Genomic DNA, 25,035 nt, shown 5'->3' with positions numbered 1-25,035 from the left:
TTGACTGGACATGCGCGCGGGGCTAGATGGCTAAACTATAAATGGTTTAGCTTCATGATGCTCGGTGAATCACAAGAGCCCCCGCGAGGCAGCAATGGCGGGGAAGCAGCAAGTCACGTCGCACTGTATCGTCACAGGGTCGAGAATGAGAGTTTGTGAGCGAATCCTCAAAAGGACCCAGAGTTCATCGACGAGTTTCTTTAATTAATATCGATAATCTGACACGGCAAGGACTCCACGGGTTTATTTATGGTCCGGATCCGACGGACTAGCAGCGCTAAATGGTTTTAGGTGTCTGTAGCTATTAAAGTCATATTTTCCGTACCTGTCTGAGAAAGGGCTAGGCTGTTGGCTGTATCTTTTCTCCATATCATCCTGTAGAATCCAAACACCCCCCGCCACGTCTAGCGACATCTGTCAGGGTTCTTTTCTGCTTATAAGTGCCATCTTGGTGCCGTCTTGGTGCACAGCGTTTTCTAGTCCAGACTTTAACTTCTTCCCACAACACATATCTTGAAAAGACGAGTTGATGAGAGTTGCTAAAGACTTCAATTACAATTCGTTCCGTACTTGGAAAACTTAACTGGTTATATCAAGTATCTGGCTACCTCTGTAAGCGAAACTATGAAGTTTAAAATTTGATCCTGCCATAGGTAGGTTTTATTATCATATTATCAAGCATGTATTAGTAAAAGCTTCTTACCTGCCAACCTACCTGCCCATTCTAGCCAAGAATAGTGGCGGTTTGGCCTTTCCTGTCAGTAGAGAGAGTCACCAATGCTATTTCAAACAGGTGCCATTCTGTGTTAGTTCGTTCGCTGCGAGGCAAACATGCAGCTGCCTGACAACCCTGCAAGCCCTGCTGCATAACTAGGTACTATAATTACAAAATAATCCTTGCTTCATAGAGAAGTTTTAACATTTTATAGCTTCTAATTCTCATATAAAGAGCATCCAGAAGGTCTCACCATTATGTAGGATCCAGCAACGGAGCTACAATGGCGGAATGGTTTTAGTACGCCCGAATGGTGCGTCGATTTTGACCGCCCTCGGCACCGGCCGTGAGTTGTCCTTCTCTGCTCCACACCGGACGCGTCCCTTCTATGAAGTCGACTAGACTAGCCAAGACCTCCGTAGAAACAAGCCAATTGCCGAACATTCGATTCTGACTATCACCCGAGTTCTCAGTTGTTCTAAACCTTCCTTTTATCGGACCCTGGCCTCATCCCTCGAGTGGCCTCACCCGAAACGCCTGATCGTCGTCTCTTTTTCTTCTGTTTCCTTTCTTGTCCGTCTCGTTCTCGTTCTCGGCCCTGTGGCCCTAATTTGCCGTCATATCTCCCGAATCCTCGGGTTGAATATATAATATCGTCATGGCTGCCAAACAGCCAGCTCGGCGCCTTGCTGCGCATCTTGCTTCTCCTTCCGTACGCTTCTCAAGAACTCAATCTGCTTCTACGAGACGCTGGCTGTCTAGTTCCGCCGCTCCTAAAGCTTCTCGATCATCCTACTCCAACTACTCCCCGCTGTGGCTCGCCGCTGTTGCCCTTGGTGCCGCCGCCCCCCTAGCCTACAAGATGGTACCAATCCCTTCCTAGTCAGTTGGAGAGCCAATTGCTGAACATAACACCCTCAGTCTGATATCGAACCCATCAACGCCGATCCTTCAACCCTCGCCGACCGTGATGCTCAGAAGAAGCGCGAGTCGGGCGTCAACGAGGACTCGCCTATGCGACTGCGCATGGAAAAGTTTATTCGGGAGCAACAAGCCCAGATCGTTGCCGAGCTCGAGAGAGTTGACGGCAAAAAGTTCCGCAAGGACGAGTGGGAACGCCCCAACGGTGGAGGCGGCACAACCTGCGTTCTTCAGGAGGGAAATGTCTTTGAGAAGGCTGGTCTTGGTGTGAGTGTTGTCTACGGCTCGCTTCCCAAGCCCGCCATTGAGAAGATGCGAGCAAACCACAAGACCATGGACCCCAACATGGAATCAATCGACTTCTTCGCCGCAGGACTCAGCATGGTTCTCCACCCTTATAACCCCATGGCCCCAACTGTGCATCTTAACTACCGATACTTCGAAACGGCGAACCCTGATGGTACATCTCAAGCTTGGTGGTTCGGCGGCGGTTGCGACTTAACGCCCTCGTACCTCTTCGACGAGGATGCCATCCACTTCCACAAGACGATCAAGACCGCTTGCGACGCTCACGACAAGGAATACTACCCCCGTTTCAAGAAGTGGTGTGATGAGTACTTTTTCAACAAGCACCGCGGAGAGGCCCGTGGAATTGGTGGTATCTTCTTTGATGACTTGGACGAGACGGAGCGTGATCGCGAGAACACCTTTTCATTTGTCCAAGACTGTCTCAAGGCATTCCTCCCCTCGTACATTCCCATCATTGAGAAACGAAAGGACATGCCTTACACCGAGGCGGAGAAAGACTGGCAGCAGCTTCGCCGTGGCAAGTACGTTGAGTTCAACCTTGTTCACGATCGTGGTACAGCGTTTGGTCTCAACACACCCGGCTCAAGGGTTGAGAGTATTCTCATGAGTTTGCCGTTGACTGCTGGGTGGAAGTATATGCATGAACCCGAGCCGAAGAGCAGGGAGCAGCGCCTTGTAGATGTCCTCAGAGACCCCAAGGAGTGGGTCTAAGATTCTTGTCTTGAATTAAAACAGAAGCAGATGCATGTTGGAGCATGAGGTAGAGCGATTGTTTAGTGTATCATAGGTATGTGAGGATCATAGATGAGATGGGGACGCCCATGGTGGTACATGCTACAAAAACCAAACAGCAGGTGCGTCTACTAAGACGCAACAAAGAATCAAAATAATTTAAAGAAACCATGAATACCTGTCTTTCGGCAGAAATTTTAGCCCTGTGATGATTAGGAAGAGGCAGCTTTCTGAGGAACTCTGGATCATCAGAATCGTCTGTATTAACGTGGAGACGGGTATCCAACACATGCCTAATTTCTTTCTTTTACAACCATCGAACCATGCAAACCCAGCATCGACTCCACGGCAATGGAGCCTCTTCCTTCCCATCGCGAATTAATTACAGCTCTCATATGTTCTATCTCGGCCATCACGCCATCAACTTCAGATAACATTTCATCTACAGAGCCGCTTCGAGCTGCCCAATTGCCCACACTTTCACCACTCCAAGCAGTCTCTCCGTCTCAAAGGCCTCTGCTCCTGACCCTTCATGTATTATTTCCAAGCCTTTTGCTTCCAGCTTTAGATCTTCTTGATCGAGGACTCGTTGCCAGGTTGGTGCGCAGCCAGGAACTTGATCACGACAGTCCTTTAGACCTGATGAAGAACGACGTATTTCTCGTCCGTTCACTCGCTACGACAATCTCACGGCGCCCTCGCGACGTCAATATATCCTCCAAACGCTACATCGTCCATCTCAACGCATGGAATTGTTCATGTGCAAGCTTCACATTTGATGCTTTTCCCGGTCATCATATGTCGATGACAGATGAAGCACAGCAATTGCATTCTGAAGAAGGGTCATGGTCTTTTGGAGGCACGAGCATGGGACCTGAAGGAAATACGCCACCGTGCTGTAAACATTTACTCGCCTGCTTGCTTGTGGATAAGTGGTCAGAAATGCTTGGCATGTATGTTGAGGATCGGGTTGTTTCAAGAGAAGATATGGCAGGCATTATTGCGGACATGTGAAAATAGGTCTTAGCAATATCAAAAGGCTTGCCTGTTTGAGGCTACATCTGATATGTATTATCCTCGCTCCATCTTCTAAAAGTCCAGTTTGATATAATCAATGTACAAAGGCGCTCTCGCCTTAGCCTTTGGCCGGGACATCACCGTGGGTTCCTCCAGACGCCAAAGAACCTCAGTCCAACTCTAGTTCATCTGCCAGGTCTTTTGTCTTTGTAGTTTATTTCTTGGTCTCCTTGTTCTCCTTATCCTTGTCGCCACCTTCCTTAGCTTGGGTGCTCGCACCCTTTGTGCCCTCCTTCTTCTCATCCTTGTTGTTGATCTCCTCCTTCTTAACCTCCTTCTCCTCCTGTTGTTGCCTGTTCTGGATCTTGTTCTCGATAAGATCGTGGAATGCTGTGATGGCGCGGATCAGACTGCTCAGGTAAATAGCCATAAGCTGGTCATTGGTCTTGACGCTCATCGCATATGCCAATTCGCCGCCACCGGAATTGCTATCTCTATCGGGCGTAGAGAGATTAGGCAATAGGTTGAAAACATCCTGAAGGTTTCCAAGGATCGCGTGGTTGACGGGTAGTTGTTTGTCGAGGACCTTCTGGAGGTATGCGCCAATGTCTCGCAGGCGCAAGTGTAGACCTTGAAGTGATTGCAACTGGTTTGTGACTCGTGTAGATAGTGTCCCCGCGGCGACATCGCGGATATCTCTTAGCAGATGCTCGACGCCAATCTCTTCTGCCTCCTCGGCCTCGATGACGGAAGGAGTATGGACAAATGTTCGTGCAGTGGTTGTGCCGTCCTAGTAACTGTCAGTGGTTTGCTCGTTGATTGAGGCTGGTATTAGTTGTCAACGTACGTCCTTGATCTCGTCAATGGCAAAGTAGGCGTCTGTAGGCACTCCTGACTCCTTGGGCTGGACATCAACAATAACGAGGAGGGGGTTGGGCGTGTAGCGCTTGAAGAGTTCGTTGATCTCCAAATCAGATGCGCGGAGCTTGGGACCGGTGTGGTACCATCCTATAAGCTTCTCTCGGGCGTTTACTTTCTTGAACATATCGTTCATTGATTCAACGTAATTGTGGTCAAGGAACCACACTGAAGGGTCCTTGTCATCCTCTTCGAAGGGAACTGCAATCATCATTGTAAGCGCGGCCCAACTTGTGGTCTCATGGCATTAAGATAACACACCAGCAAAGCTGTTAGACACTCTCACATCGTTTCCATCATTTTGACCCAGTAGAACGCCAACTACTCGTCGCTTTGTCTTTGTGGAAACGGTTCGATTGTAGTGGTCGACGGCGGAGAGAAGCACGAGGGGCGCAACGGTGACGTTTCGGTTGACGAGGGAGAGGGTTTCTGCCGTTGTGGTAGGCATCGTTGCTTCGTAGATGGGTATTTGATACAACGAATCCTATCTGAGGTTGTCAAGAGATCAATGCGCAGTCTTGGTCGTGTAGGCGCGGTAAAGTCGAAAACAAAGGTCGTGATGTGATGTTGATGAAGTGATTATTGTGGCCGCACGTACGTAGTCTTGAGGCTGCCTTCTTGGAGGGAAGCTTAGCTCCCGATTGGGTCAGGCACCTTGGGGACTCCAAGCTCAAGCCTTGTACCGCCACATCACGTGCTAACAGCCACTATCTAAGGCTGTGCCACACTTGAGATTTGAGCGTGCTTACAGCTGAAAGCACAGCCCTTGACAAGACCAGCAACACTATCTTTTTTTCGCTCCGTTGCATAGTGTTGTCTTGTTCACAATTTTGCTTTTTACTGACGTCACCGAAATTTTGAGATGTCAACACATGTGTCAATAAGTTGATCAGAACTGCTTGCCCATCAAGTAAAGCTTTACTCAAGCACACAAGTGCCTCAATGGCCCGTATGGCCCTTGATATAGTGGTAAAACATGTCAAGTCAAGATCTAGGACCTGTGTAGCAATGCAAGACATTCCGCTTCTGGTGAGCGAGCGATCAATGGTGAGGTTAACATCCACTCAGTTGGATCCTTGGCTTCTGGATGTTTCCAAAAGGGTGGGAAATGGAGACTAACTTGATACCGGCTATTACCACACCCTGATGCACGTGGGAAAATTACCAAGACTACAACACTGTTGTCTCGGGTGTTTCTAGGAAGCATAAAGTCATAAAAGAGCGAGCAGGCTATTGTTCGCGCAAACCGAAATGTGATAAAGGTGTTAATAGATTGCCGGGGATATTTCGGATCAAAGGACGTTGATTCCGAATGCGCTGAACCTCGGCCCTGATGGCCGATTTACTCCCGTTGCGAATGTGCTCTGTCTCAGCGATATACCGCGGATGGCTCCGGTCAATTATGGCCCATGATGTCTTGTCGTCTTGGTAGGGGAGGAGGCAAAACGGACATGTTCCGGACGCAACGGCCATTAGGAAATATGTGTTTTAGATGCTACCCTAGGTTGGTTAGTAAAGATGAAAGATTTGGTCAGAACTTCAGACAATGATCTAGATTTAAAGGATTGAATACTTGGTAACACGTATAATTTTATCATGCCGGTTACTGCTTGTCCCGTAACTGATCTATATAGGATTCATGTAAATCAAGCTGCAGGCAGTCTATGGGCTGCATTTGTTAAGAACAGGTGGTAATAAATTGTAACACCGCGGCTGTACCGAATACCTTGTCTTGGCATTGGCTATAATTCAGAGTTTCTTTTTGTCAATTGAGTTCATACTTTCTTTATACATCTGTCAGTCCTCTAGCTTTGCATAGAATCCCACGTTCCTTATAAATTTGTAATTCTTGACTCTTCTGTCTTGCAAAAACAGCCAAGGCACAGGTACTATATTACTTACTTACTACCTGGTAAGTTAAAGCCAAGTGGTAGTTACTAAGGTAGTATCCCCAGCAAGTTTTGGCATTCATCAATTAGGCCCATCGAACAGGGGTATGCCCCCATCATCATCGCTCCAGCAGAAATAGCCCATATTGAGCCAATCACAGCTCGTTAAAGCTTCTCCCCAAACCTCCCGTCCTCCGGCTACGCACTCAAGATTTCCCAGTCTTGACTTTGTTCCTCTCTTTTTTCACTCTCTTCTCTCACTCTCTTCTCTCGGCCTCGCACCAAAGAACAAAGCCTGTCGTTAATTCAGCCTTTGCCTCTCTAGATCTCCAAAGATCCCCGCCAATTGTCCACCAAACCAACTTCCAATTCCATCTTCCGCAACCGCCAAGATGGGTTTCATTGAGGACGAGCTGAAGCAGCTTAAGGATGTCATCAGCACCATCGACACGCGCATTAAGAAGCTCGAGGCGCGAGCCACCGGCGGCCCTGTCTCTACCGAGGAGATCCGAATGATTCTCATCGGCCCCCCTGGTGCTGGTGAGTGTTTTTCTGCGCCGCAATGCCGCCAGAGTGCTATGCTAACTTTGCTTCACAGGAAAGGGTACTCAGGCCCCCAAGATCAAGGAGCGCTTCTCCTGCTGCCACCTGGTATGTCGATTCTTATCGCGATCCATTGGAAATCAAAGGGCGATCTTTCTAACATAACCCTTTCTCTTGCGCAGGCTACTGGTGACATGCTGCGATCTCAAGTCGCTAAGAAGACCCCTCTCGGTGTCGAGGCCAAGAAGATCATGGATGCGGGCGGTCTGGTCAGCGACGAGATTATGATTGGTATGATTAAAGAGGAGCTCAACAACAATAAGGAGTGCCAGGGCGGGTGAGTTTTATGTCTTTTTTGGATTTTTGACCGCCTCACATTTTGTGCTGGGGAATCTCGATCCTACATCGGTGATCTGCAGAACAGCAGAAGCTAACAATTCGCGCTGCAGCTTCATTCTCGACGGTTTCCCCCGAACTGTCCCCCAGGCTGAGGGTCTCGATGCTATGCTCGCAGAGCGCAAGCAGAAGCTCCAGCACGCTGTCGAGCTCCAGATCGACGACTCTCTGCTCGTTGCCCGTATTACTGGCCGATTAGTCCATCCCGCTTCCGGTCGCTCATACCACACCACCTTCAACCCTCCCAAGGAGTACATGAAGGATGACATTACTGGGGAGCCTCTTATCCAGCGAAGTGACGACAATGCCGATGCTCTCAAGAAGCGCCTTGTTACCTACCACAAGCAGACCAAGCCTGTCGTGGGCTACTACCAGAAGACTGGTATCTGGAGCGGCCTCGACGCCAGCCAAGAACCCGGACAAGTGTGGAAGAACATGCTCAAGGTTCTTAACGAGAAGCGAGGACAGAACTAGAGAGTTCCTAGGGCAGGTAAACTGCCACCAGCCCCCTTTAATTTGGCGGGCACCGAGACGATTACTGTGTGAAAATAAAAGCCAGCTCGTCTTGGATATATGAACGGTATGAAATGTAAACTGGGGAGGCGGGCGGGAGAATGGACGATCCAATCTTCCAGGCCAAAGAGGCGTTAAAATGGTAGAGGGTTTGTCTGCGGTCTTGTGACCATTTGTGGAAAAAGCTACCTACTTTGGACGACGATTAGCCATGTATCAAAATGTCTTTTACAATAGTTTCCAACCAACAAAAAGAGAGTTGGCTTCCAAGCGTTACCTTGTCCTCGCTCGTACAATCACCATCTGCATTATGAACATAAAACCCCAATACTTAACGAAGCGCCAAATATTTTTCTTTCCATAGTTGTCACCACGAGAAGCGATATATATTCTAGCTCCCACACACTGAATATTGGTCGCTATGAAGTGGTTAATGGATACATGCAATTCATTAGACAAATATAATTCGAATCAATAACTTAGCTCATGTCTATTGAACCACATGAGAAGCCTTGAAAGAAGACTCCTGGTCATATCTATAGCGGTCATGTCGTAAAATGCATTTCCTGTGAATGCAGCAATCCTTCTCCCAGCCACTAATCTACCAAACAATGACGCCTTGTACGAAACTCCCTGAGCTCCCTCGCAATGCTTCAAAGACAAAATCATGAAAGAGCAGATTGGTACTGCGCTGGATATCCAAGGCCAGGTCCTTAACGGTCGGTAATAATGTCGGATCAAGACAGAGAAGGAAAGTTATCTTCTGTGCCGAATGAGACAAGCCAGCGGCGAAGCGAAAATATAAATAGTTGATGGTCGATAACGACTGGTGTATCATAAAGGTTATGTCACGCAGCCAGCCAGGGTGTATAAATTTGCTGAGCCTTATGATGGACAAGAGGGGATTTTCTCACCCCGCAAGTACCTATCGCTTTGGGGTCGCTGACAGGGGAAGGTCAGTAGAGGTAGAGCGAGTCGCGGAAGCGCAACTGACCATTGACCATCTGCCTCTGCTTGTTAAGCCAGCTCCGTGGAGCTTCGTGCCGTCGTTGCAAAACGACGTGGTTACTTTGAAGCCGACTTGTAAGATCATACCAGGCTGATGCAATGAGAGAGTTCTCTCTTTCGAGGTTCCGGATAATTTCATCACTCGCGGCCTTTAGTCACGGATAGTCAGTAGAGATTTCATTCACAATTAGAAGTAAAACGTGGTTCAAAGTGTCGTTGATTCCTACATAGGGGACGTACCTTTTGTGCTGCTACAGCCTCACCGTCATGTGCGGCCTTCAATTTACGTTGCAGGTCGATTCTCTCAGTCTCCGATCGTTCCAGTTGCTAGTTTCAACCTGTCAGCCAACCTAATCCCTCAGGCAACTTTTGAGATATCCTCCGCTGGGAGGGATGTCGAGGCAGATGCGCAGGACAAGGTGCAGCCAATTCCTCCACCCGAGGAGGAGGAGGAGGAGGAGGTGGTCGTGGTATAGTGGTCGTGCTTGTGTCCTTGACAGCAAGCTCTCCTAACAACCGGCAATCATCCTCGTCTCCACCTTCGTCTCGCTCGGACGATTTGCTATCGACTGGAACCACTTGGTCGTCTTCATCGCCGTTGACAATTGCATTGTAGAAAGGACTAGGACTCACCTCACGAATTTCTCTGAGACGATTTCGTAGTTTCTCAATCAGCTCGCCCTTCTTGCTGCCGTCGGGCGTATCGCCCTCACCACTACCAGTGATATCTTGCAGCTCCCTGCCCTCTTCGACCTCCTTGCGCAGCTTATCTTTGGTAAGAAGTGCTTCGACAAGTTGGGTCTGCTGGGCATCTCGCTCTGCGGTGCAATAACTGAGCTGTTCCCGAGCATGGTCAAGCTCGGACTTGAGAGATGAGATGATAACTACATCGGAGCTCTTGATTTCCTTGATAGCATCGGCGCCTTCTTTGTCGAGAGCAGAGAGCTGGGCTTTGGCAGCAAGAAGTTCGCGACCTTGATCAGCAACTTGAGCAGAGAGATCCTTCTCCCGCTTCTTAGACTGTTCGAGCTCGAACTCGCACTGCATGAGTGTTTGCTTGATGTTAATAAATGCTTTCGTCCTGTAGAAGTCGGAAGTAAGTATGTGTGTTCCTTCAGGAGAGCAAGCCTCATTGATGGCTTTGACTAACCCTTCGCCGGTCATGTTGTTGATCAGAGCCTCCATTTGATCATGAAGAACAGCATGCTTTTCGAACATATCGTTGTAGTTCTTCTGGATATGAGCACGCTGCCGCTTCTCTTCGTCAAGCTCCCGACGGAGTGGAGCAGTGTCTCCAGAACCAACTGTGCTGCGCAACAAATCGTTCTCAGCCTTGAGGCGAGACAATTCAAGGGGAAGGTTAACTTGGCCAGGCTGGGTATCCTCGTTAGCTGCGTCGTTAAGCTCGTCTTCAAGACTGGATGCCATGCCCAGAGCACCAGGCACTGCATTCTGAGTGCCTTCGCCGCTCTCAAGCTGCTCCTGGAGATCCTTGATGAAGTTCTCATCATGGACTTGTCTTGCTCTCAGACGAATCACCTCGTCCTCAAGCCCCGCAATGTCTTTCATTAGCTGGTTCTTCTGGCTGCGTTCGTCCCACAGATGCTGCTCAGACTGAGTAATCATTTTGGTCAACTCGTCTTCTGCTTTCCTGGTGCGAGCGCCCCTGTCTTGATCATCCAATAGGATTCTGATCTGATCTTGTAGCTCAGTCTTCTCGTATTGGAGGTTTTGTACTTCTTTGACAAGATGCTGCTGGGACTCGAGCTTCTGCTTGTACCGCTCTGCAGTATTGGCCTTCTTCTCAAAGTCCTCGGCTTTGTGCTTCCACTCGGTTGCTTGGTCGCGGAACTCCTCAGCGTCTTTGCACTTTTCCGTCAGTTTCATGACCTCGGCCTCGAGCTGGGATTTGATGCGTTCATCTCTGCGTATCGTTTCTTCATGTCTGGAGATGAGCTCCATTTGGTCATGCACCTGAATTTCCAGGTTCTTGATCATCTCGGCATTGTTAGCACCATCTACGGTGGCCTTTCGCAGGACCTCGAGCTCTCGGTCGTTCTTCTCCTTCTCAAACCGTAGTTCTTCATGACTTGTTTGAAGATGGTCAAGTCTTGTATAGTAGTCTGAGAGCTGTCTCTTGGTCAGTTCGAGTTGTGACCGCAAGGCTGCATTCTGCTCCTCAACGAGGAGATCAATATCTCGCGCCTCCATGACAGCGTCGATAGCTTCCTCGACATCGTCATCTCCTTGTGAGTCGTGGATATCTTGCTGTATGGTCTGAATGATTTGCATGATCTCCGCCTGAGTTTGCTTGTCGAGATTAGTGATTCGAGGGATGTAGTGTTTGCGTTGAGGGCCTAGAATCACCACACCCAGCATAACAGCCAGGATCTGGGGAATCAGTACCGACCGAAATAACGCGGGAAGAGTAAGAGGGAAAGATACCTGGCTGATCCCTTGGGCATCAGGATTCTCAGCAATGGCATGGTAATCGAACTTCTTGGCCTGGCAAGCAAGTTCAGGGACAGAGCGTCGAATGTAACGAAAAAGGCCCTTGTAGATGCTCTGGATATTGCGCTTGTTGATAAGGTAGCGGGAGGTGTTGGAATTTGTTTCGAGCGCGGACGTGTCAAAACTGGGATCTAGCTGATGTAGAATCAAACCGAGCGTGACGCCGTCGACGAGGTCTTCGTAAGATTCTACCATTCGTTTTGGCTCAAATACTCGCTTGATCTGAGGGCATCCTTGAGTGAGCGGGGAGCTAGAAGACGGTGTAGAAGGATCCAAGATGACGATGCTTACGGCTTTGATGAGCGCAGTCTGCGCGGCAGGACTGTAACCTGTCATTTTGAGAAATAATTCGGCTAGGGCCAAATTGTGGTCGAATTGGGTGGCTGTTGGAGAAGTTGCGGTTGGAAGTGATAATGATGGTGGGATTGATTATAGGGAGTTGCGTCGCGTGTCTCAAATGCAATGGTAATGATTGTATAAGAAGTCAACGGCATGTCGAGGAGGCAAAGGCCGGATCTTTTATAAGGAATTGTTATGAGGACTCCCAGAACGAATGTTCCATTGTTCTGCGATTGTCGAGGTGGTGTTCAGTGTGAACTCAAGGTCCAAGGAAGCATTGTTCTTTAACATTCGGCAAACGTTGGGCCCTTGCTGGCTCGAGCTGTACTCTATTATCAGCTTATCGATTTGGCAGGGGTATGTTCAAAGCAGGGGCCCGCCCACTCTCATCAAAGATTCAATGAATAGCGTGTTTGAACAACCAATAGTAGCTTTGTGGGGATGAACAGAGATATGTCTTTTTGTAATTGGAGGAGCCGCGATATCAGCATTGACAACCTAGGTAATATTCAGGACAAAGTCAACCTCCTGCATTCTGCACCTTGCATCCTGTGTCCTGCATCCGGCCTTGCTTAAAGTTGATTCGGTAGTTCTCTAGGTAGCCACCAGCCGGTGTGTAGGTATAGCATGAAGCCCACGTCTTCGGGTTGGCCATAGAAAACCTACGGCACCATGGCTTTGGCATAATCTTTGAATCCTCACCATTCTACCACTACATAGGTGGGTGGTAGTTACTGTCCCCTTGGATTTTTTTTTTTACTTTTTTATAAAAAAAAGGTCTCACATGACAGCCTATTGCGATAGCTTGCACGTTTGAGTGATTATGAAATTTGATTTCGGACAATATTGACTGTGGCGTTGTAGCGCACATATAGACCCCATGTGGCTGGCTACTAGGTTAGCGGTCATTTGAGACAAATATTGTCGCAAAAGTGCAATAAACTGCATGGTGAACAGGGTCTACGGTTGCCTATAAATACTGAGAAGACATGTCCGGACCAGAGGTAAACAGAGTCGCGATTACTGGGCAGCGCCAGTCACTACCTAGGTGCTGAGCAGTATTCTGAAGATTTACCTACTAAACTTGTGGGGTACTGCAAGGTGTATCTAGTCTAAGTGAAGACAGTCGTTATTCAACGCTGCCAGTCACTAGTAGTTTCACCCTAGATTATCTTATGTAAACCCAGAGCACATCGACCGACTTATGATGTTGAAATACTTATAGAACCATCGTGATGATTTTCATATCACCAAAAGCCACATATCCAACGTGGATAATAAGTCTATTTCACCCTGTCAAAGACGTGCAATAATAACGATGATATTTGTCGCGTAGCGAGTGTCCTCCTTCAAGCAATTCCGTCGCTCCTATCCTACTAACGCCTAAATCAAGGATATTCATGTTCCAACCACTGCAATGAAATATGGCCAGTTCATTTCGAAAGACTTGCTGTTGTTTCGTCTTTAATTCGTCATCTGTGTACTATGGCGTAGACCTCAGTCCGTTGTCACAACCTCGTCCTTCTCGACACGAATCTGATGGTCCTCGTGGTTAACCTGGACGATCTCGAGCGCCTTCTCGGGTGCGATGACGGAGAAGCCCCTGGTCAATATGTTAGTGTCAAATCGCCGTAGTGTCAAAAGGGCGGGGGGGATCGATCTGCCTACTTGATGATTGAATAAACATGTGTGATCTTGCCGCCAGCCTTCTTGAGGGCGTCTTTGCACTCTTCAACGATGGAATCAGGTGTGGACTCATCCTCGAACCAGACGATGGCAGACTTCTTCTGATCTACAGCGAGGACACCGGGAACAACTGCAAGCGCAGCAGCGATGAAAGGGAAGAATCTCATGTTGATAGCGGTATTAACGACGGCTTTATCAAATAAGGATAATCGGTGTTAAAAGTGATGATATTTGCCGACAAAAGTTGGTTTGACGTTAAAGCGTGGAATGATGGTTGGATGCTAGTTGCGTCAGATGCGAAAGGTGACGGGATGGTTTGAGACCTTATATGGCTGGCGGATGGCGAACCTCCTTCATACTAAGACACAGGCCCAGGCCTGCTAGTTTGCTGTCCACATACCAGACCACAGGGTGCTGCATAGATTTGGGGGATCACTGTAACAAGTTAAAGCAGTCCCAGTGGTACATGGCGCATTGACCAAGTGTCGAATTGGGCAGGTCACCCACTCTCTTCTCCCAATCGCGTTGCCGAGAATGAGGGTACCTGAATTAGGCTGGAGGACAGCTTACGGTGCTCTGTACATTGTCATACAAACGGACGACTACCTAGTAGGTACGTAAATGGCGGGACAAGTGATTATGGGTTCAAAGCAGACACATTTGACTGGTACAGTAAGACTTCTCTCGAGAATCTCTTTTTATCAGGAAACGGGCGAACATGACGTTTCGTCATCCCTACTTCAACTCACACTGCCAGGCAAGACTTGATTTCCCACACGCATAGCATGCGGGACGTCACAACAGCATATCCCTTCCATTGGACAATTATCATAGCGAGTCGATATCGCAACTCAGTGGTAGAACTTATACCAATGTGTCGTCATTGAGTTGATTTGTAGTTCGTCTCTAGACCTCTGTCTTTGTCCTTCCCCACACCATTATGGTTCAAATTCCAAGCCATGTTGGCTCTATTTGCCAATCAGACTCTACAAGTAGGTGCGGTGATAGAGTCAAGACAACATCAGACTATCGTTAATCATAGGGAAACTGGATGATTATGTTTATTAGTTTATAGCAGGGTAATTTCTCCCTAATCGTGAAACGCCGCAAATGCTGGTAAAATCTCGCCTAACTCCTTTCAACGCCGAACTCGAAGTGCCGAAGAAATCACATGTACACCGCGATCAACCTCTCGCGCCAGGAATACTATCATTCTCGCACCAGACTTCCTTGCTCTCCTGTTCAACAGCTCTCATGGCGACGGCGACATCTTCTAGCCGTGTTACAACATCAATGACACCCTGGTTGACTCGTTGGAAATATCGATCGTTGGCTTCCCGTCGTTTCCTTGCTAGAAGAATGTCCACCTCTGTCTCTTCTTCGAGCTTGTGACCCAGTCTCTCTACCCCCGTGCCACTGCTGTTGGGTCGCGAAATGCTGCTGCTTCCAACTGCACTCCTCTCGGTGCCTTCGAGGCCAGACTTTGACGTATCTCCCAACGCACCCTTCATGTTTCGAACTTCGGATCCAGTAGCAGACCCCACATGATCGAGTTGTGCCGTTTCTATAACATCGTCTGCTTCACTTCTTGCCCAAGCTTGAGCGAGAGCAATTTGAGCGGCTCGTAGGTCAGCCAGTTTTCTGTCATGATCTGGGCCAAATACATGGGTCCCTCCAGAGGCTGACAGTTCGACTTCTTCCAAGGTTGCTTGCATTTCGGACCATAAGAGATCAGTGCGATCGCCAGTAGCGCGAGTGCTCTCTGCAGGATATAATCCAGCCCGCTGAGGCACAACGGTTCCAGAACGCCCAGACTTTACAGACGGCGCATGCTCAACATTCTTCCTCAGATTTGATTGCTGTCCAATGAAAGGTACAGCCGGTGCATGAGCATTTGGTAAGGAGGTATTTGAAGCTGAAGGGGATGGATGTAGAAATAAAGAAGGGGGCGGGTCTCGTTGCCGACTTGTCGGTCGAATTAAATGAGACATTATGATTTCAGAGGCCTTCCAATATGTCGTTTGCAGCGTGTGAATAGAACTATGACTTGATCCTTGTTCGGGCTTTGAGAGTCTACTCGGAGTTGAATGAAAGCCGTATCAATAGTAAGATATACTCAATATTCCTACTGTACTCGAACTTTAAACATCAGTCCATCGCCAAGAGCTCCCGCTGCGGGTCAGTGGAGCACTTCGAGCCATCTCCCTCTTTTTCACGTGACCTTTGCATCAAATTGGTGAGTTGATTTCCTAGGGCCACCAAACCCTACCTGGAATTTTTGCTTGTCGTTTGTTCAACTTTCTGACGGTCCAGCAAATTACCATCACCAACCCGTCGTCGATACACAGACAGATCCGGTAGGTACTCCAGCAACCCAACACATTTCCCCAGCTGTTCACGATCGCCTCGACCTTTTTTTCTCCCGCATCGACAGTCGACTAACAACTTGAAGCAAAAATGGCTGGAGGCAAACCCCGTGGTCTTAACGCCGCCCGTAAGCTGCGAACAAACCGAAAGGACCAGAAATGGGCCGATCTCGCCTACAAGAAGCGTGCCCTCGGTACCGCTTATAAGTCCTCTCCCTTCGGTGGTTCTTCACACGCCAAGGGCATCGTCCTCGAGAAGGTCGGTGTCGAGGCCAAGCAGCCCAACTCCGCTATCCGAAAGTGTGTCCGTGTTCAGCTCATCAAGAACGGAAAGAAGGTCACTGCCTTCGGTACGACGAATCCCACCTGCTACGAGAGATGACGAACGGCTTGAACTAACAATAATTCTAGTCCCCAATGACGGTTGCTTGAACTTCGTGGACGAGAACGACGAGGTCCTCCTGGCTGGTTTCGGTCGCAAGGGCAAGGCCAAGGGTGATATTCCCGGTGTGCGATTCAAGGTCGTCAAGGTCTCTGGTGTCGGTCTCCTTGCTCTGTGGAAGGAGAAGAAGGAGAAGCCCCGTTCTTAAGCGAAGAGCGCGTGGATGGAAACAAAGTCATATTTCGACACGTGGAGTCTATTCGGATTGCTTGCATCGACATTACGGTTAGGGATCTGATCATGGGAGACGGGTCTGAAAAGGGAAAATAGATCACAAAGTCTTCAACGAACAAATCATGATGTGCACGATGCGTGACGAGGAATTCGGATATCAATCCCAGATCTCCATGTATGATGACATTATGATACAATTGCTATACACTGCTAGAGCTTTTCTCTAATGCTTAGTTCTCAGATTTATCCTCCTTGGATGCCTCGACATATCTGATAGCATAGTCTACACCCAGCCCTAGACTGACCACTCCGCCAGTGATCCAGCAGCCATTGATGAACCACCACCAGCAATCCTTGACATCTTTGAGATTGACTCGTTTGATCATAAGACCAAGCGTGATCATTGCTCCTCCACAGCTTCCGATAAAGAAGGCTGGCCCAGCACCTGCTGCGTACCCAGCTGCAGCAAGAAGTGATATCTGTGCAGCCGCTAATCCCGTAAGTACTTGCTTAGTCTCGGCATCATGCTTTAACGCAATGCTTTTGATCCCTGCCTTGACGTCGTCCTTGATGTCCATGTGAGCATAGATCATGTCGTACAGCACTGTCCATGCAATGTTGGAGGCATAGAGACAGGCCGCGGCAGTCAGAGCAGGTGTATGCGATAGCAAGTCAATCCCAAGTGCCGGAAACCCCATGATTGCCCCCCATGAGAAGGTGAGGCCAAGAACTGCTTGAGGGTAATATGTGACTCTTTTAGCCAAAGGATAGCTAGCCACCAGAATCAAGCTAGGGACGCCGTAGAACAGGCAAGGTAGTGGAAATTGTAGCAATATTCCCAGCCCGGTGAGAAGTTGAAATCCAGTAAAGACCAGGCCTTTGAAAGGAGTAATGGCGCCGCGAGCAATCGGCCGGAGTCGAGTTCGTGATACATGTGGATCTAGGTTCCGGTCCCAGAGATCATTGATGGTGCATCCAGCTCCTCTCATGATGAGGGCTCCGGAGAAGAAAAGGAGTGAAGTTCCAATGACAGAACCCGGACTTGTCATTGGCATGGCCATTGGAGCCGCCATGAGTGTGGAAAACAGACATGGGAAGAAGAGGTAGTATGTGCCTGCAGGTTTGTCAAGTCGAATAAGCTCAGCATAGGGCACCCAAGATGCTGGAAGCTTGGCCAGTAGTCCTGTCTCTGGTGGTTTGTAAGGTGCTGGTGCTGTTGCAGCTGTGGGTGAGTCTAGATCTTGAGCAGCCACGGTTGAGGACTGAGGTTTGGCTTCGTGGAACGCAACCACTCGCTGGGTGTTGTGCCACGGTTGCCTCAAGACTTTTGAAACATGAACAGGAGAGGATCGTGCTTGTAATTGCCTGTAAACTCTCAATGCTTGGCCCGAGATACCTCGACATTGAGCCCAGGCCGAAGCCCGAGGGAGTGCATTTAATCTCATGGATCAAAGTCTACGAACCTACATGGATAATGAGAACACCATCTGTTAATTGCTGTGGAAAGTCATAATGCTTACCACAAAGCCCGTGAAGTAAAATCTGATCACGAAGAACCCTAATGCCAGTCCACTCAAGCTCTAACTCCGACAGGGCTTGAATACAAAAATTGAATTATAAAGTGAATAATCCTTGCATCTCTCTACCTATACTTCCGTGGAGTGAATTGGCCAAGCTTGGAAGGGATGTGAGATACGGGTTGATCACGTGTAGCGCTTTCTGTCACCTTCACGCTTTTGATTGGCCGCGCATTTCAACATCACACCTAAGCTTGTGATGCGACTAGGTAATCGCAAGTCGCTTGGAATTTCGAGATTCCCAAACACATATCTATTCATCGTTCAACAAATACAGCCAGCGAATATTTCGCATCGAATGGGAGCGGTCCAGGGCGAACGGCTTTCGGCCTGCTTCCTTGCACCAAAAGAACTTGCCATAGAGTCACCTTCACCACCGGAATCTGTTGCGATATCGTCTCAAGCACAACCCCACCAGAGCTATGCACACACGTAGCACTCAAGAAGCTCGACATAATGCCGACATCACTGCATCCGCAGGCAAAATTCGATGCTATACCCCCTGATCTAGACTTGTATAGTCTAGTGGACAAGACCTCTAACTTCCAATGGGTTCAGCGCGTTTCAAGAAGTCAAATACGCAGCCTTGGTCAACAGGAGTTTGAGAAGCTTGTGTTGATTCACGTTATCATCGGCGGCAAGCCTCTGATTATTGATGGGTGGGACGGAGTTCTCCCCAAATCCCTTTTCGATGTAGCTTGGTTAGAAAAGACACATGATAAGAGACGTACGTTGCTCCATTTCCTAAAACCATCGCAGCTGCTGATTTTTCTACAGAGGAGAATGTGAGAGATATCACCGCTGGGACCGACATCCCTATGACGACGGGCCACTACCTACGATCGATGCGACAACTCGCGAACCAGTGGACCCCCGCAAACTTCCGCGACGAGCGACGACAGCGTCTCTATCTCAAGGATATCGACTGTCCTACAGAGTGGCATGATGCACTACAAAAAGTTATCCACCCGAATCTGTTTTACCTAAACGAGAACGCCAGCCAGGCTGGAGGCCCACAACAGGTGGAAACCGCATTCCGTGATGAAGCTGCAGCAGCACCAGCCGGTGACCTGATGTCAAGCTTACCAAAGGAGATGCGCGCCCAAAATCTCATGTGCTATGTTGGACACGAAGGTACATACACCCCAGCACATCGTGAAATGTGTGCATCGCTAGGCCAAAATATCATGGTAGAAGCATCGAGCGGCGAGAATGGTGAGAAAACAGGCAGCTCAATCTGGTTTATGACGGAAAGCAAAGATCGTGAGGTTGTGCGCGAGTACTTCCTCTCCATGTTGGGCCATGATATCGAAATTGAGAAGCACTTTGCTCAAATCAACGCATGGAAGAAAGCGCCTTTCGAAGTGTACATCGTCGAACAGAGAGTCGGCGATTTCATTCTGATTCCGCCCCTGGCGGCACACCAAGTTTGGAACCGAGGTACTCGAACAATAAAGGTGGCTTGGAATCGCACAACTGCCGAGACACTTGAGATGGCTTTACATGAAGCGCTTCCGAAGGCTCGCCTTGTCTGTCGTGATGAGCAGTATAAAAACAAAGCGATTATCTTCTTCACTTTACAGAAGTACTACCGTCAACTCCAAAAACTCGAAGAGAATGCAGAGATGACTTCCATGAGCTTTATGGGGATTGGACAAGACACTCTCAGGAGCTCGCCTCGTGCCAAACAACTTGCCGGCGACTTTAAGAAGCTCTTTGCACTCTATACCGAGATTCTGCTTGACGAAATGTTCGCATTCAAGGAGAAGGAGGTAGAGTTGATTGAGTTCGACTCTTGCATTACTTGTTCATATTGCAGATCCAACATCTTCAACAGGTTTCTGACGTGCAAACACTGCACCCGTATGCTCGTCAGCGGTGATGAAGACACATACGATGTTTGTATGGAATGTTACGCTATGGGGCGGTCTTGCGCGTGTCTCTCAGGCTTACAATGGTGCGAACAATGGACATGGACTGATTTGGTCAATAATTACGAGGACTGGCGTTCTATGACTATCAAGAACGATGGGTTTGTTGACTTTGAGTCTTCGCCTCAGCCTCTCGAGATTGCCCGGCAGCGCTCTGCAAAGAGATCTCTCGCGCAAATTTGTCAAGAGGCCTTAAGAAGGCGGCCCTGGAAGGATATCACCCAGCCGGAACGTGAGCTTACCCCAAGCGAATCAGAGCCAGAGGTCGATGGAGAAGGAAGGCCCAAGAAAAAATACAAGAGGAAGAAGAAGCGAGGAGAGCTGCGGCGATGTCATGTATGCTGTCACAAGGACTACGCTTACCGAGTGCATCAATGCACAAACCCTGGCTGCACCGAGTCTTACTGCTATGGCGTCCTTTACAGAGCCTTTGACATGTTACCACAAAAGGTTCTAGAAGATGAGCAGTGGCAATGTCCCAAGTGCTTGGGTATTTGCAATTGCGGTTATTGCCGTCGTGTGGGCAATACAGACCCTTACACACCAAAGAATACTTTGCTGGGACATGATACACGCCCTATCGCTGACGACCGAAGTGTGGAGGCGCTTGTTGACTTCCGTATCCACAATCTCTCGTGGCTCAAGGCTGCTGGGGAGGAAAGCCGCAGTAACAACAGCAGACGAATGAAGAGACTGCGAGAGCAGGCCGACAGTGCAAAGGCACAAGATATCACAAAGCAAGAAGAAGCGGAGCAAGCTATGCAAGTTGATGCTGAGGCTCACGGAACCAGTGGTGTGCATGTATCCGGCATGAACGGTTATGGAGATAAGAGTCATGTTCTCGGTGGCCACGGCGATCAGCCCATGACCGACAACAACGTTCAAGGACTATTGCCGCGTTATCATGAAGCGAATGGCGAACAAGCCGACGAATCCATGGCTATGGATATGTCCCAGTTGGAAGATGTCGATGCATCCCTATACCCAGATCCTTCATTGGTGGCTCGACAGCGTATAGGCATGGGCTACTATGAACCAGATGACGCACCGGACAGGATTCTCTTTGATCCCTTCCAGGCACCCCCTGAGGAGGCCATACGACCATCGGAGCCGGATGTCCCTGAATTTGTAAAGAAATCCATTCGGGCGGCCAAAAGAAAAGCGAAAAGAGAGAACGAAGATCCAGATTTCGTTGTTGGCAAGGGGCATCACAAAAAGCCTCGTCTCACGACTGAACCTGAAGCAGACTTTTTGGACAGTATGGACCCTGCTTTATTTAACGGGCCACCCATATCTCCTGTAGCTGTCATGGATCAACCTGGTCAAGCTAATAGGGACCAAAGCGTGGCACAAGACGAAGCAACTGACAATGCTCGGGATGCATCAGATGAAGCTCCAGCTCCACCTAAGAAACGGGGTCAGTTGTTATTTGATGCGAACGAGCCCGAGCTTAGGCATGCCAAACCAACAGCATCCTACGTTGAGGCTGAAATGGATTCCGATGAGTTTGACGAGGAACAAGTGCAGCAAGCAGAGGCTCCATCAACTCAAGGTGATGCAGTTGGAGCTAAGAAATCGGCTGTCGATCTAGCTGCTGATGCAGTTCGTGCCCTATTTGGAACATCCTCATCCTCTAGTCCACAGCCCTTTATCGAGGCGGATCTAGCCTCAGCCACCGAGACTAAGACTCCCAAACGGCGTGGTCGTCCGCCCAAGAATGCATCCTCTGTCACGCAGTCCACGCCTCCCGGTTCATCTCAAAGGCCCAACTACGGGCGAACAGGCCGGCCCAGAGGCCGACCTCGCAAATCACTTCTGTCTCTGGTTGCAGCTGCAGACAATTCAACTGAGATCATTTGCGAGTCTTCTCAGAACCAAGACAGCGATAGCGACGTTGAACATGAGAAAATGGTCCGTGAGTTGGAGGCCAACCTCGCTGCAGACTTGACTCAAGGTGTTTCGGAGGCTACAGCAGAGCCTACTCAGCCTCGACGCCGAGGAAGACCAAGGAAATCCGGTGTGGCTACCATCGCGGTAGCTTCTACCCCTACTGATACATCTACAGAAGACGTTGAGACCGAGAGTCATTTCTCTAGGTCTGCGCGTCGTACACGACGATCGGAGGGTGCTATCAACCAGCCCAGTCGACCATTCATCTCGCCTCCACCGCCATCGGCTGGTGGGGCAGGTACACATCTTATGTCTATGGCTGAGCGAATGGCACTTAAAGGAAAGAAGTTCAAGATTGGCAAACGAAAGTCAAAGGGTGTCTCTGATAGTGCAGCTGCCACACAGTCAGAAGCCACGACTCCCACGCCAGGCGCTGAGGCTCCCAAAGAGGTAGCTGACGAACCAATGGCGGATTTTGAAGAAATAGTCTCTCGTGATCCGAGCCCCCACAGTGAATATACCGGCGGACAGTCGCCTCAAGTCTGTGTCGATCATGAGAGTTCGCGAAGTCCTTCAGCACCTCCTCCCACCCGACGACCTGCACAACCAACCGTAGTCCGAATTGGTGACACGGAATCGGAGGCAGGACAGAGTGACTCTATGACGGGATCAGACTCAGATAGCGACGGCGACATTCCTGCAAGACAAAGCTCTGGCCGAGGGGGTGGCCGTGGTCGTGGGCGTGGCAGAGGGAGGCCAAGGGGTAGAGGAAGAGGGCGTTAAGGCGTGCAGAACATACGCAGCATTTTGATTTCACCAACACATTGATACCTATTAGAACGGCACGTGAACTTCTTTGTAGCATATATTCTCTTCTCCTGCTTTGGGAAGTAGTAGAAGTCACAATAATCTTTTTGACATACATTCATGGCTACAATATGTCCTATGATCTACATTGCTGTGTGAGTGTACTCTTATTAATAAGTGTAGCTAGTATCAGGAGTTTAATAAATCTAACTGCTTCTCCAAATCATGCCATCGCCCATTTCGCTTGGGATCTAGTTTTCTCAGATCGCTCAGCCAGGACGCGACCTCGGTCTGTTCGTCAGACCCAAGCGGCTGCCCACTAAGTTGGGCCAATGCCATCGCATACTCAGCGAGAGCTTCGTAGATCCGTTTGGTATTACGGTAATCTTCTAATAGGTCTTTGATGTTGGTCATTTCGCATTCAATATATGATTTGCGGTCACCCAGTGTGAGGTTTGGGGCTATTTGGCGGCTAGAAGTGGGATCGGCCAGATTCAGGACGAGAAACTGGTGGTAGTACCACAATGACTGATCTTCAGGTCCTACGTTCAGACCTTCGTCGACAAGTTCAAGTTCTGATCCCGAGTCAGCGATGTTAAGTAAGATGTACTGTCAAGACAAACCTTGGTCCAAGAAAGCTTTGCGTGACTCGTCGTCCGCGTTACGTTCGCCGAGAAGCCTCGTTATAAGCTGGCTACGATTATGCCACGCCGAGAAATTAGAGAGATCCTCATGGATCTTCTTGGTGGTATACAGAAACTCGGATTCGACCAAGCTCTGGCCATTTAAGAGAGGGCTTTCGAGCTGCGCTACGACGTGACGACGGTAGCCCCAAGCATGGAAATTGCGCCGGTCCTTGGTAAGCATCTTACTAACAAGACTCAGCTCCTCCTCCCAAATGCGCCGGGCTATAGATACATCGAGCCTCTCGATTGCGCGGTCAAGTGTCCAGAGTCGATAGTTCCATATCCAGTAGCATTTAGGAAACTCCAGCAGAAGGGGAACAGTGAAAGCCAGCTCGGCGCGGATGACTTCGGCGTCAGTACCACTGTCAGTTGTTGTACCAGTCTTCCCAGCTGTCGGGGGGTTGGGGCGTGGCCGGGTCTCTGTCGAGGATGAGGGCGACGAAGCGGCGGAAGAGGTTGTGGGAATGTCGGTCGCTATAATATTCTGCGACACCTTCGAGGGCGGCGATCCATCCGACGGTTTGGATAATAAGCCAGAGATTAGACAGCGCCTGCGGGCGTTCCATATCGTGTAATACTCTGGGTTGAGGCGCAGGAGCTTCGAGGTGAGCTGGAATGTCTCGGGTCCGTAGTGGTTGTCGGATATCTGCTCGCGCGTGTGAGAAGAGCGTGGTGTTCCAAGCATTCAGATGTGGTGCTGACCTTTTCGCGAATTTGGTCCTCGAGGTTACGGTACGTTTCGATCTTAACCAAGTCCTGTTTCCGCTGCTCTTCTGTCCGAGACCGCGCAGTGCGGGCTATGCCGTGCTGGAAGCCTTGAAATCAGCATCAGTTACAGTATACATGGTGTTGTGTTTTAGGAGAATGGACACTAACACTGGCCATATTGAGGCGTATCCTCTTAATGAACTGGCCCCGGAAGTCGCCAGCGGTGATGATAAGTGTAGGTTTGTAAGTGTTCACTGTTACTGGTGCGGGACGTGAATATGACCCCACGTTAAGTACAAGTATAGGGTATCTAAGGCAGTATGACATGAACAATTGCCTTGGGTTATTATGTGAATATAGCTACCTATTGCGGGCTATTACCTCTATCTCTATTCAACACAACGTACAGTAAATTTAAGATGACGATGAACATTGTTCCATGTAAGCCAGATATTCTGACGCTGCTGTCCACTTAGTGAATGGCTAAAGACAGAAACATCGCTCCCACAAAGCTACTCGCAAACGCCACTTCTAATGAAAACAAGATGTGAGTGTAATATTTTATTAGTGACTGCGGCGCGTCTCGAATTGTCTTGCACGACTAGGTACATCTTAATACGAGCGAACGGTACCTTACTTTCACCAGATATTTCGCGGTATTGCGTTTAAACCTACCACTCTCGGTCCCCTAATCACCAATCTCGAGCGCCGTGTAAACAGGGATAGCACAACGACTATGTATTGTCATGTCAAGGCTAAATTTGATCCTGTGACCTTGGAGTTTCATCACTATATGCACTTAATAGAGTACGAATTACTTACTTTGGGTGGACAGGCTTCCAAGCTGAAACCTGCAGTTGTAATCTTCGAAGAAGATCTAAGTATAACTTGTTGAACATGAATACCAATGTCAGCGGCCTTTATATGTGTGATGCAAAATGAGTTTCCTTATTCTAT

General features: G+C 49.0%; 11 protein-coding genes across 11 annotated transcripts; 5 read left to right on the top strand and 6 right to left on the bottom strand.

Moving 5' to 3' along the window:
• The first annotated feature begins 947 nt into the window (after window positions 1-947).
• Window positions 948-2,858, top strand: EDB82DRAFT_516867 (Coproporphyrinogen III oxidase). The gene is made up of 2 exons (XM_025725101.2): window positions 948-1,580; window positions 1,637-2,858. Exons 1-2 carry the CDS (start codon window positions 1,374-1,376, stop codon window positions 2,654-2,656), a joined length of 1,227 nt encoding a protein of 408 aa, XP_025593733.1. The 5' UTR covers window positions 948-1,373; the 3' UTR covers window positions 2,657-2,858.
• Window positions 2,859-2,863: 5 nt separating this feature from the next.
• On the top strand, window positions 2,864-3,800 carry EDB82DRAFT_344144 (uncharacterized protein). Its single transcript, XM_065607517.1, has one exon. It carries the CDS (start codon window positions 3,029-3,031, stop codon window positions 3,689-3,691), a length of 663 nt encoding a protein of 220 aa, XP_065463509.1. The 5' UTR covers window positions 2,864-3,028; the 3' UTR covers window positions 3,692-3,800.
• On the bottom strand, window positions 3,800-5,233 carry EDB82DRAFT_344133 (maintenance of mitochondrial structure and function-domain-containing protein). Its single transcript, XM_025725099.2, has 3 exons — window positions 4,874-5,233; window positions 4,542-4,813; window positions 3,800-4,484 (listed from the first exon to the last, which is right to left on the bottom strand). The coding sequence occupies exons 1-3, from the start codon at window positions 5,058-5,060 to the stop codon at window positions 3,909-3,911; spliced, it is 1,035 nt and encodes a 344-aa protein (XP_025593732.1). The 5' UTR covers window positions 5,061-5,233; the 3' UTR covers window positions 3,800-3,908.
• Window positions 5,234-6,403: 1,170 nt separating this feature from the next.
• EDB82DRAFT_516863 (adenylate kinase-domain-containing protein) lies at window positions 6,404-7,982 on the top strand. The gene is made up of 4 exons (XM_025725098.2): window positions 6,404-7,041; window positions 7,100-7,152; window positions 7,227-7,381; window positions 7,494-7,982. The coding sequence occupies exons 1-4, from the start codon at window positions 6,894-6,896 to the stop codon at window positions 7,912-7,914; spliced, it is 777 nt and encodes a 258-aa protein (XP_025593731.1). The 5' UTR covers window positions 6,404-6,893; the 3' UTR covers window positions 7,915-7,982.
• A 783-nt stretch (window positions 7,983-8,765) lies between these two features.
• EDB82DRAFT_344092 (uncharacterized protein) lies at window positions 8,766-11,916 on the bottom strand. The gene is made up of 6 exons (XM_065607516.1): window positions 11,764-11,916; window positions 11,407-11,694; window positions 10,112-11,352; window positions 9,595-10,042; window positions 9,202-9,288; window positions 8,766-9,110 (listed from the first exon to the last, which is right to left on the bottom strand). Exons 1-6 carry the CDS (start codon window positions 11,806-11,808, stop codon window positions 8,910-8,912), a joined length of 2,310 nt encoding a protein of 769 aa, XP_065463508.1. The 5' UTR covers window positions 11,809-11,916; the 3' UTR covers window positions 8,766-8,909.
• Window positions 11,917-13,308: 1,392 nt separating this feature from the next.
• Window positions 13,309-13,664, bottom strand: EDB82DRAFT_530415 (uncharacterized protein; the record flags this gene model as incomplete). Its single annotated transcript, XM_025725096.1, has 2 exons — window positions 13,309-13,414; window positions 13,480-13,664. The coding sequence occupies 2 exons, from the start codon at window positions 13,662-13,664 to the stop codon at window positions 13,309-13,311; spliced, it is 291 nt and encodes a 96-aa protein (XP_025593729.1).
• Window positions 13,665-14,681: 1,017 nt separating this feature from the next.
• Window positions 14,682-15,488, bottom strand: EDB82DRAFT_530414 (uncharacterized protein; the record flags this gene model as incomplete). Its single annotated transcript, XM_025725095.1, has 1 exon — window positions 14,682-15,488. One exon carries the CDS (start codon window positions 15,486-15,488, stop codon window positions 14,682-14,684), a length of 807 nt encoding a protein of 268 aa, XP_025593728.1.
• A 247-nt stretch (window positions 15,489-15,735) lies between these two features.
• Window positions 15,736-16,654, top strand: EDB82DRAFT_541794 (40S ribosomal protein uS12). The gene is made up of 2 exons (XM_025725094.2): window positions 15,736-16,213; window positions 16,275-16,654. Exons 1-2 carry the CDS (start codon window positions 15,955-15,957, stop codon window positions 16,451-16,453), a joined length of 438 nt encoding a protein of 145 aa, XP_025593727.1. The 5' UTR covers window positions 15,736-15,954; the 3' UTR covers window positions 16,454-16,654.
• Window positions 16,655-18,133, bottom strand: EDB82DRAFT_516826 (4-hydroxybenzoate hexaprenyltransferase). Its single transcript, XM_025725093.2, has 2 exons — window positions 18,000-18,133; window positions 16,655-17,942 (listed from the first exon to the last, which is right to left on the bottom strand). Exon 2 carries the CDS (start codon window positions 17,922-17,924, stop codon window positions 16,710-16,712), a length of 1,215 nt encoding a protein of 404 aa, XP_025593726.1. The 5' UTR covers window positions 17,925-17,942; window positions 18,000-18,133; the 3' UTR covers window positions 16,655-16,709.
• A 119-nt stretch (window positions 18,134-18,252) lies between these two features.
• Window positions 18,253-22,802, top strand: EDB82DRAFT_468637 (uncharacterized protein). Its single transcript, XM_025725092.2, has 2 exons — window positions 18,253-18,783; window positions 18,834-22,802. Exons 1-2 carry the CDS (start codon window positions 18,513-18,515, stop codon window positions 22,658-22,660), a joined length of 4,098 nt encoding a protein of 1,365 aa, XP_025593725.1. The 5' UTR covers window positions 18,253-18,512; the 3' UTR covers window positions 22,661-22,802.
• On the bottom strand, window positions 22,803-24,335 carry EDB82DRAFT_516822 (uncharacterized protein). Its single transcript, XM_025725091.2, has 4 exons — window positions 24,247-24,335; window positions 24,073-24,177; window positions 23,308-24,016; window positions 22,803-23,259 (listed from the first exon to the last, which is right to left on the bottom strand). The coding sequence occupies exons 1-4, from the start codon at window positions 24,253-24,255 to the stop codon at window positions 22,874-22,876; spliced, it is 1,209 nt and encodes a 402-aa protein (XP_025593724.1). The 5' UTR covers window positions 24,256-24,335; the 3' UTR covers window positions 22,803-22,873.
• Window positions 24,336-25,035: the final 700 nt, after the last annotated feature.

Source organism: Fusarium venenatum (genome assembly GCF_020744135.1).
Source record: "Fusarium venenatum strain MPI-CAGE-CH-0201 chromosome Unknown EDB82scaffold_4, whole genome shotgun sequence".
NCBI lineage: Eukaryota > Fungi > Ascomycota > Sordariomycetes > Hypocreales > Nectriaceae > Fusarium > Fusarium venenatum.
The sequence above is the reverse complement of the archived record's forward strand: the minus strand, read 5'-3'. Positions and strand labels throughout refer to the sequence as shown.

Coding starts and splice junctions, on each gene's coding strand:
- EDB82DRAFT_516867 (XM_025725101.2), top strand. CDS start 1,374: ATGGCTGCCAAACAGCCAGCTCGGCGCCTTGCTGCGCATCTTGCTTCT. Junction 1,581..1,636: donor CCCCCCTAGCCTACAAGATG/GTACCAATCCCT, acceptor TAACACCCTCAG/TCTGATATCGAACCCATCAA.
- EDB82DRAFT_344144 (XM_065607517.1), top strand. CDS start 3,029: ATGGAGCCTCTTCCTTCCCATCGCGAATTAATTACAGCTCTCATATGT.
- EDB82DRAFT_344133 (XM_025725099.2), bottom strand. CDS start 5,060: ATGCCTACCACAACGGCAGAAACCCTCTCCCTCGTCAACCGAAACGTC. Junction 4,814..4,873: donor AGTGTCTAACAGCTTTGCTG/GTGTGTTATCTT, acceptor TGATGATTGCAG/TTCCCTTCGAAGAGGATGAC. Junction 4,485..4,541: donor CCATTGACGAGATCAAGGAC/GTACGTTGACAA, acceptor GACAGTTACTAG/GACGGCACAACCACTGCACG.
- EDB82DRAFT_516863 (XM_025725098.2), top strand. CDS start 6,894: ATGGGTTTCATTGAGGACGAGCTGAAGCAGCTTAAGGATGTCATCAGC. Junction 7,153..7,226: donor GCTTCTCCTGCTGCCACCTG/GTATGTCGATTC, acceptor TCTCTTGCGCAG/GCTACTGGTGACATGCTGCG. Junction 7,382..7,493: donor AATAAGGAGTGCCAGGGCGG/GTGAGTTTTATG, acceptor TTCGCGCTGCAG/CTTCATTCTCGACGGTTTCC.
- EDB82DRAFT_344092 (XM_065607516.1), bottom strand. CDS start 11,808: ATGACAGGTTACAGTCCTGCCGCGCAGACTGCGCTCATCAAAGCC. Junction 11,353..11,406: donor ATGCCCAAGGGATCAGCCAG/GTATCTTTCCCT, acceptor CTGATTCCCCAG/ATCCTGGCTGTTATGCTGGG. Junction 10,043..10,111: donor AACAACATGACCGGCGAAGG/GTTAGTCAAAGC, acceptor CGACTTCTACAG/GACGAAAGCATTTATTAACA.
- EDB82DRAFT_541794 (XM_025725094.2), top strand. CDS start 15,955: ATGGCTGGAGGCAAACCCCGTGGTCTTAACGCCGCCCGTAAGCTGCGA. Junction 16,214..16,274: donor AAAGAAGGTCACTGCCTTCG/GTACGACGAATC, acceptor CAATAATTCTAG/TCCCCAATGACGGTTGCTTG.
- EDB82DRAFT_516826 (XM_025725093.2), bottom strand. CDS start 17,924: ATGAGATTAAATGCACTCCCTCGGGCTTCGGCCTGGGCTCAATGTCGA.
- EDB82DRAFT_468637 (XM_025725092.2), top strand. CDS start 18,513: ATGCCGACATCACTGCATCCGCAGGCAAAATTCGATGCTATACCCCCT. Junction 18,784..18,833: donor AAAGACACATGATAAGAGAC/GTACGTTGCTCC, acceptor ATTTTTCTACAG/AGGAGAATGTGAGAGATATC.
- EDB82DRAFT_516822 (XM_025725091.2), bottom strand. Junction 24,017..24,072: donor AGGACCAAATTCGCGAAAAG/GTCAGCACCACA, acceptor ACGCGCGAGCAG/ATATCCGACAACCACTACGG. Junction 23,260..23,307: donor CAAAGCTTTCTTGGACCAAG/GTTTGTCTTGAC, acceptor ACTCGGGATCAG/AACTTGAACTTGTCGACGAA.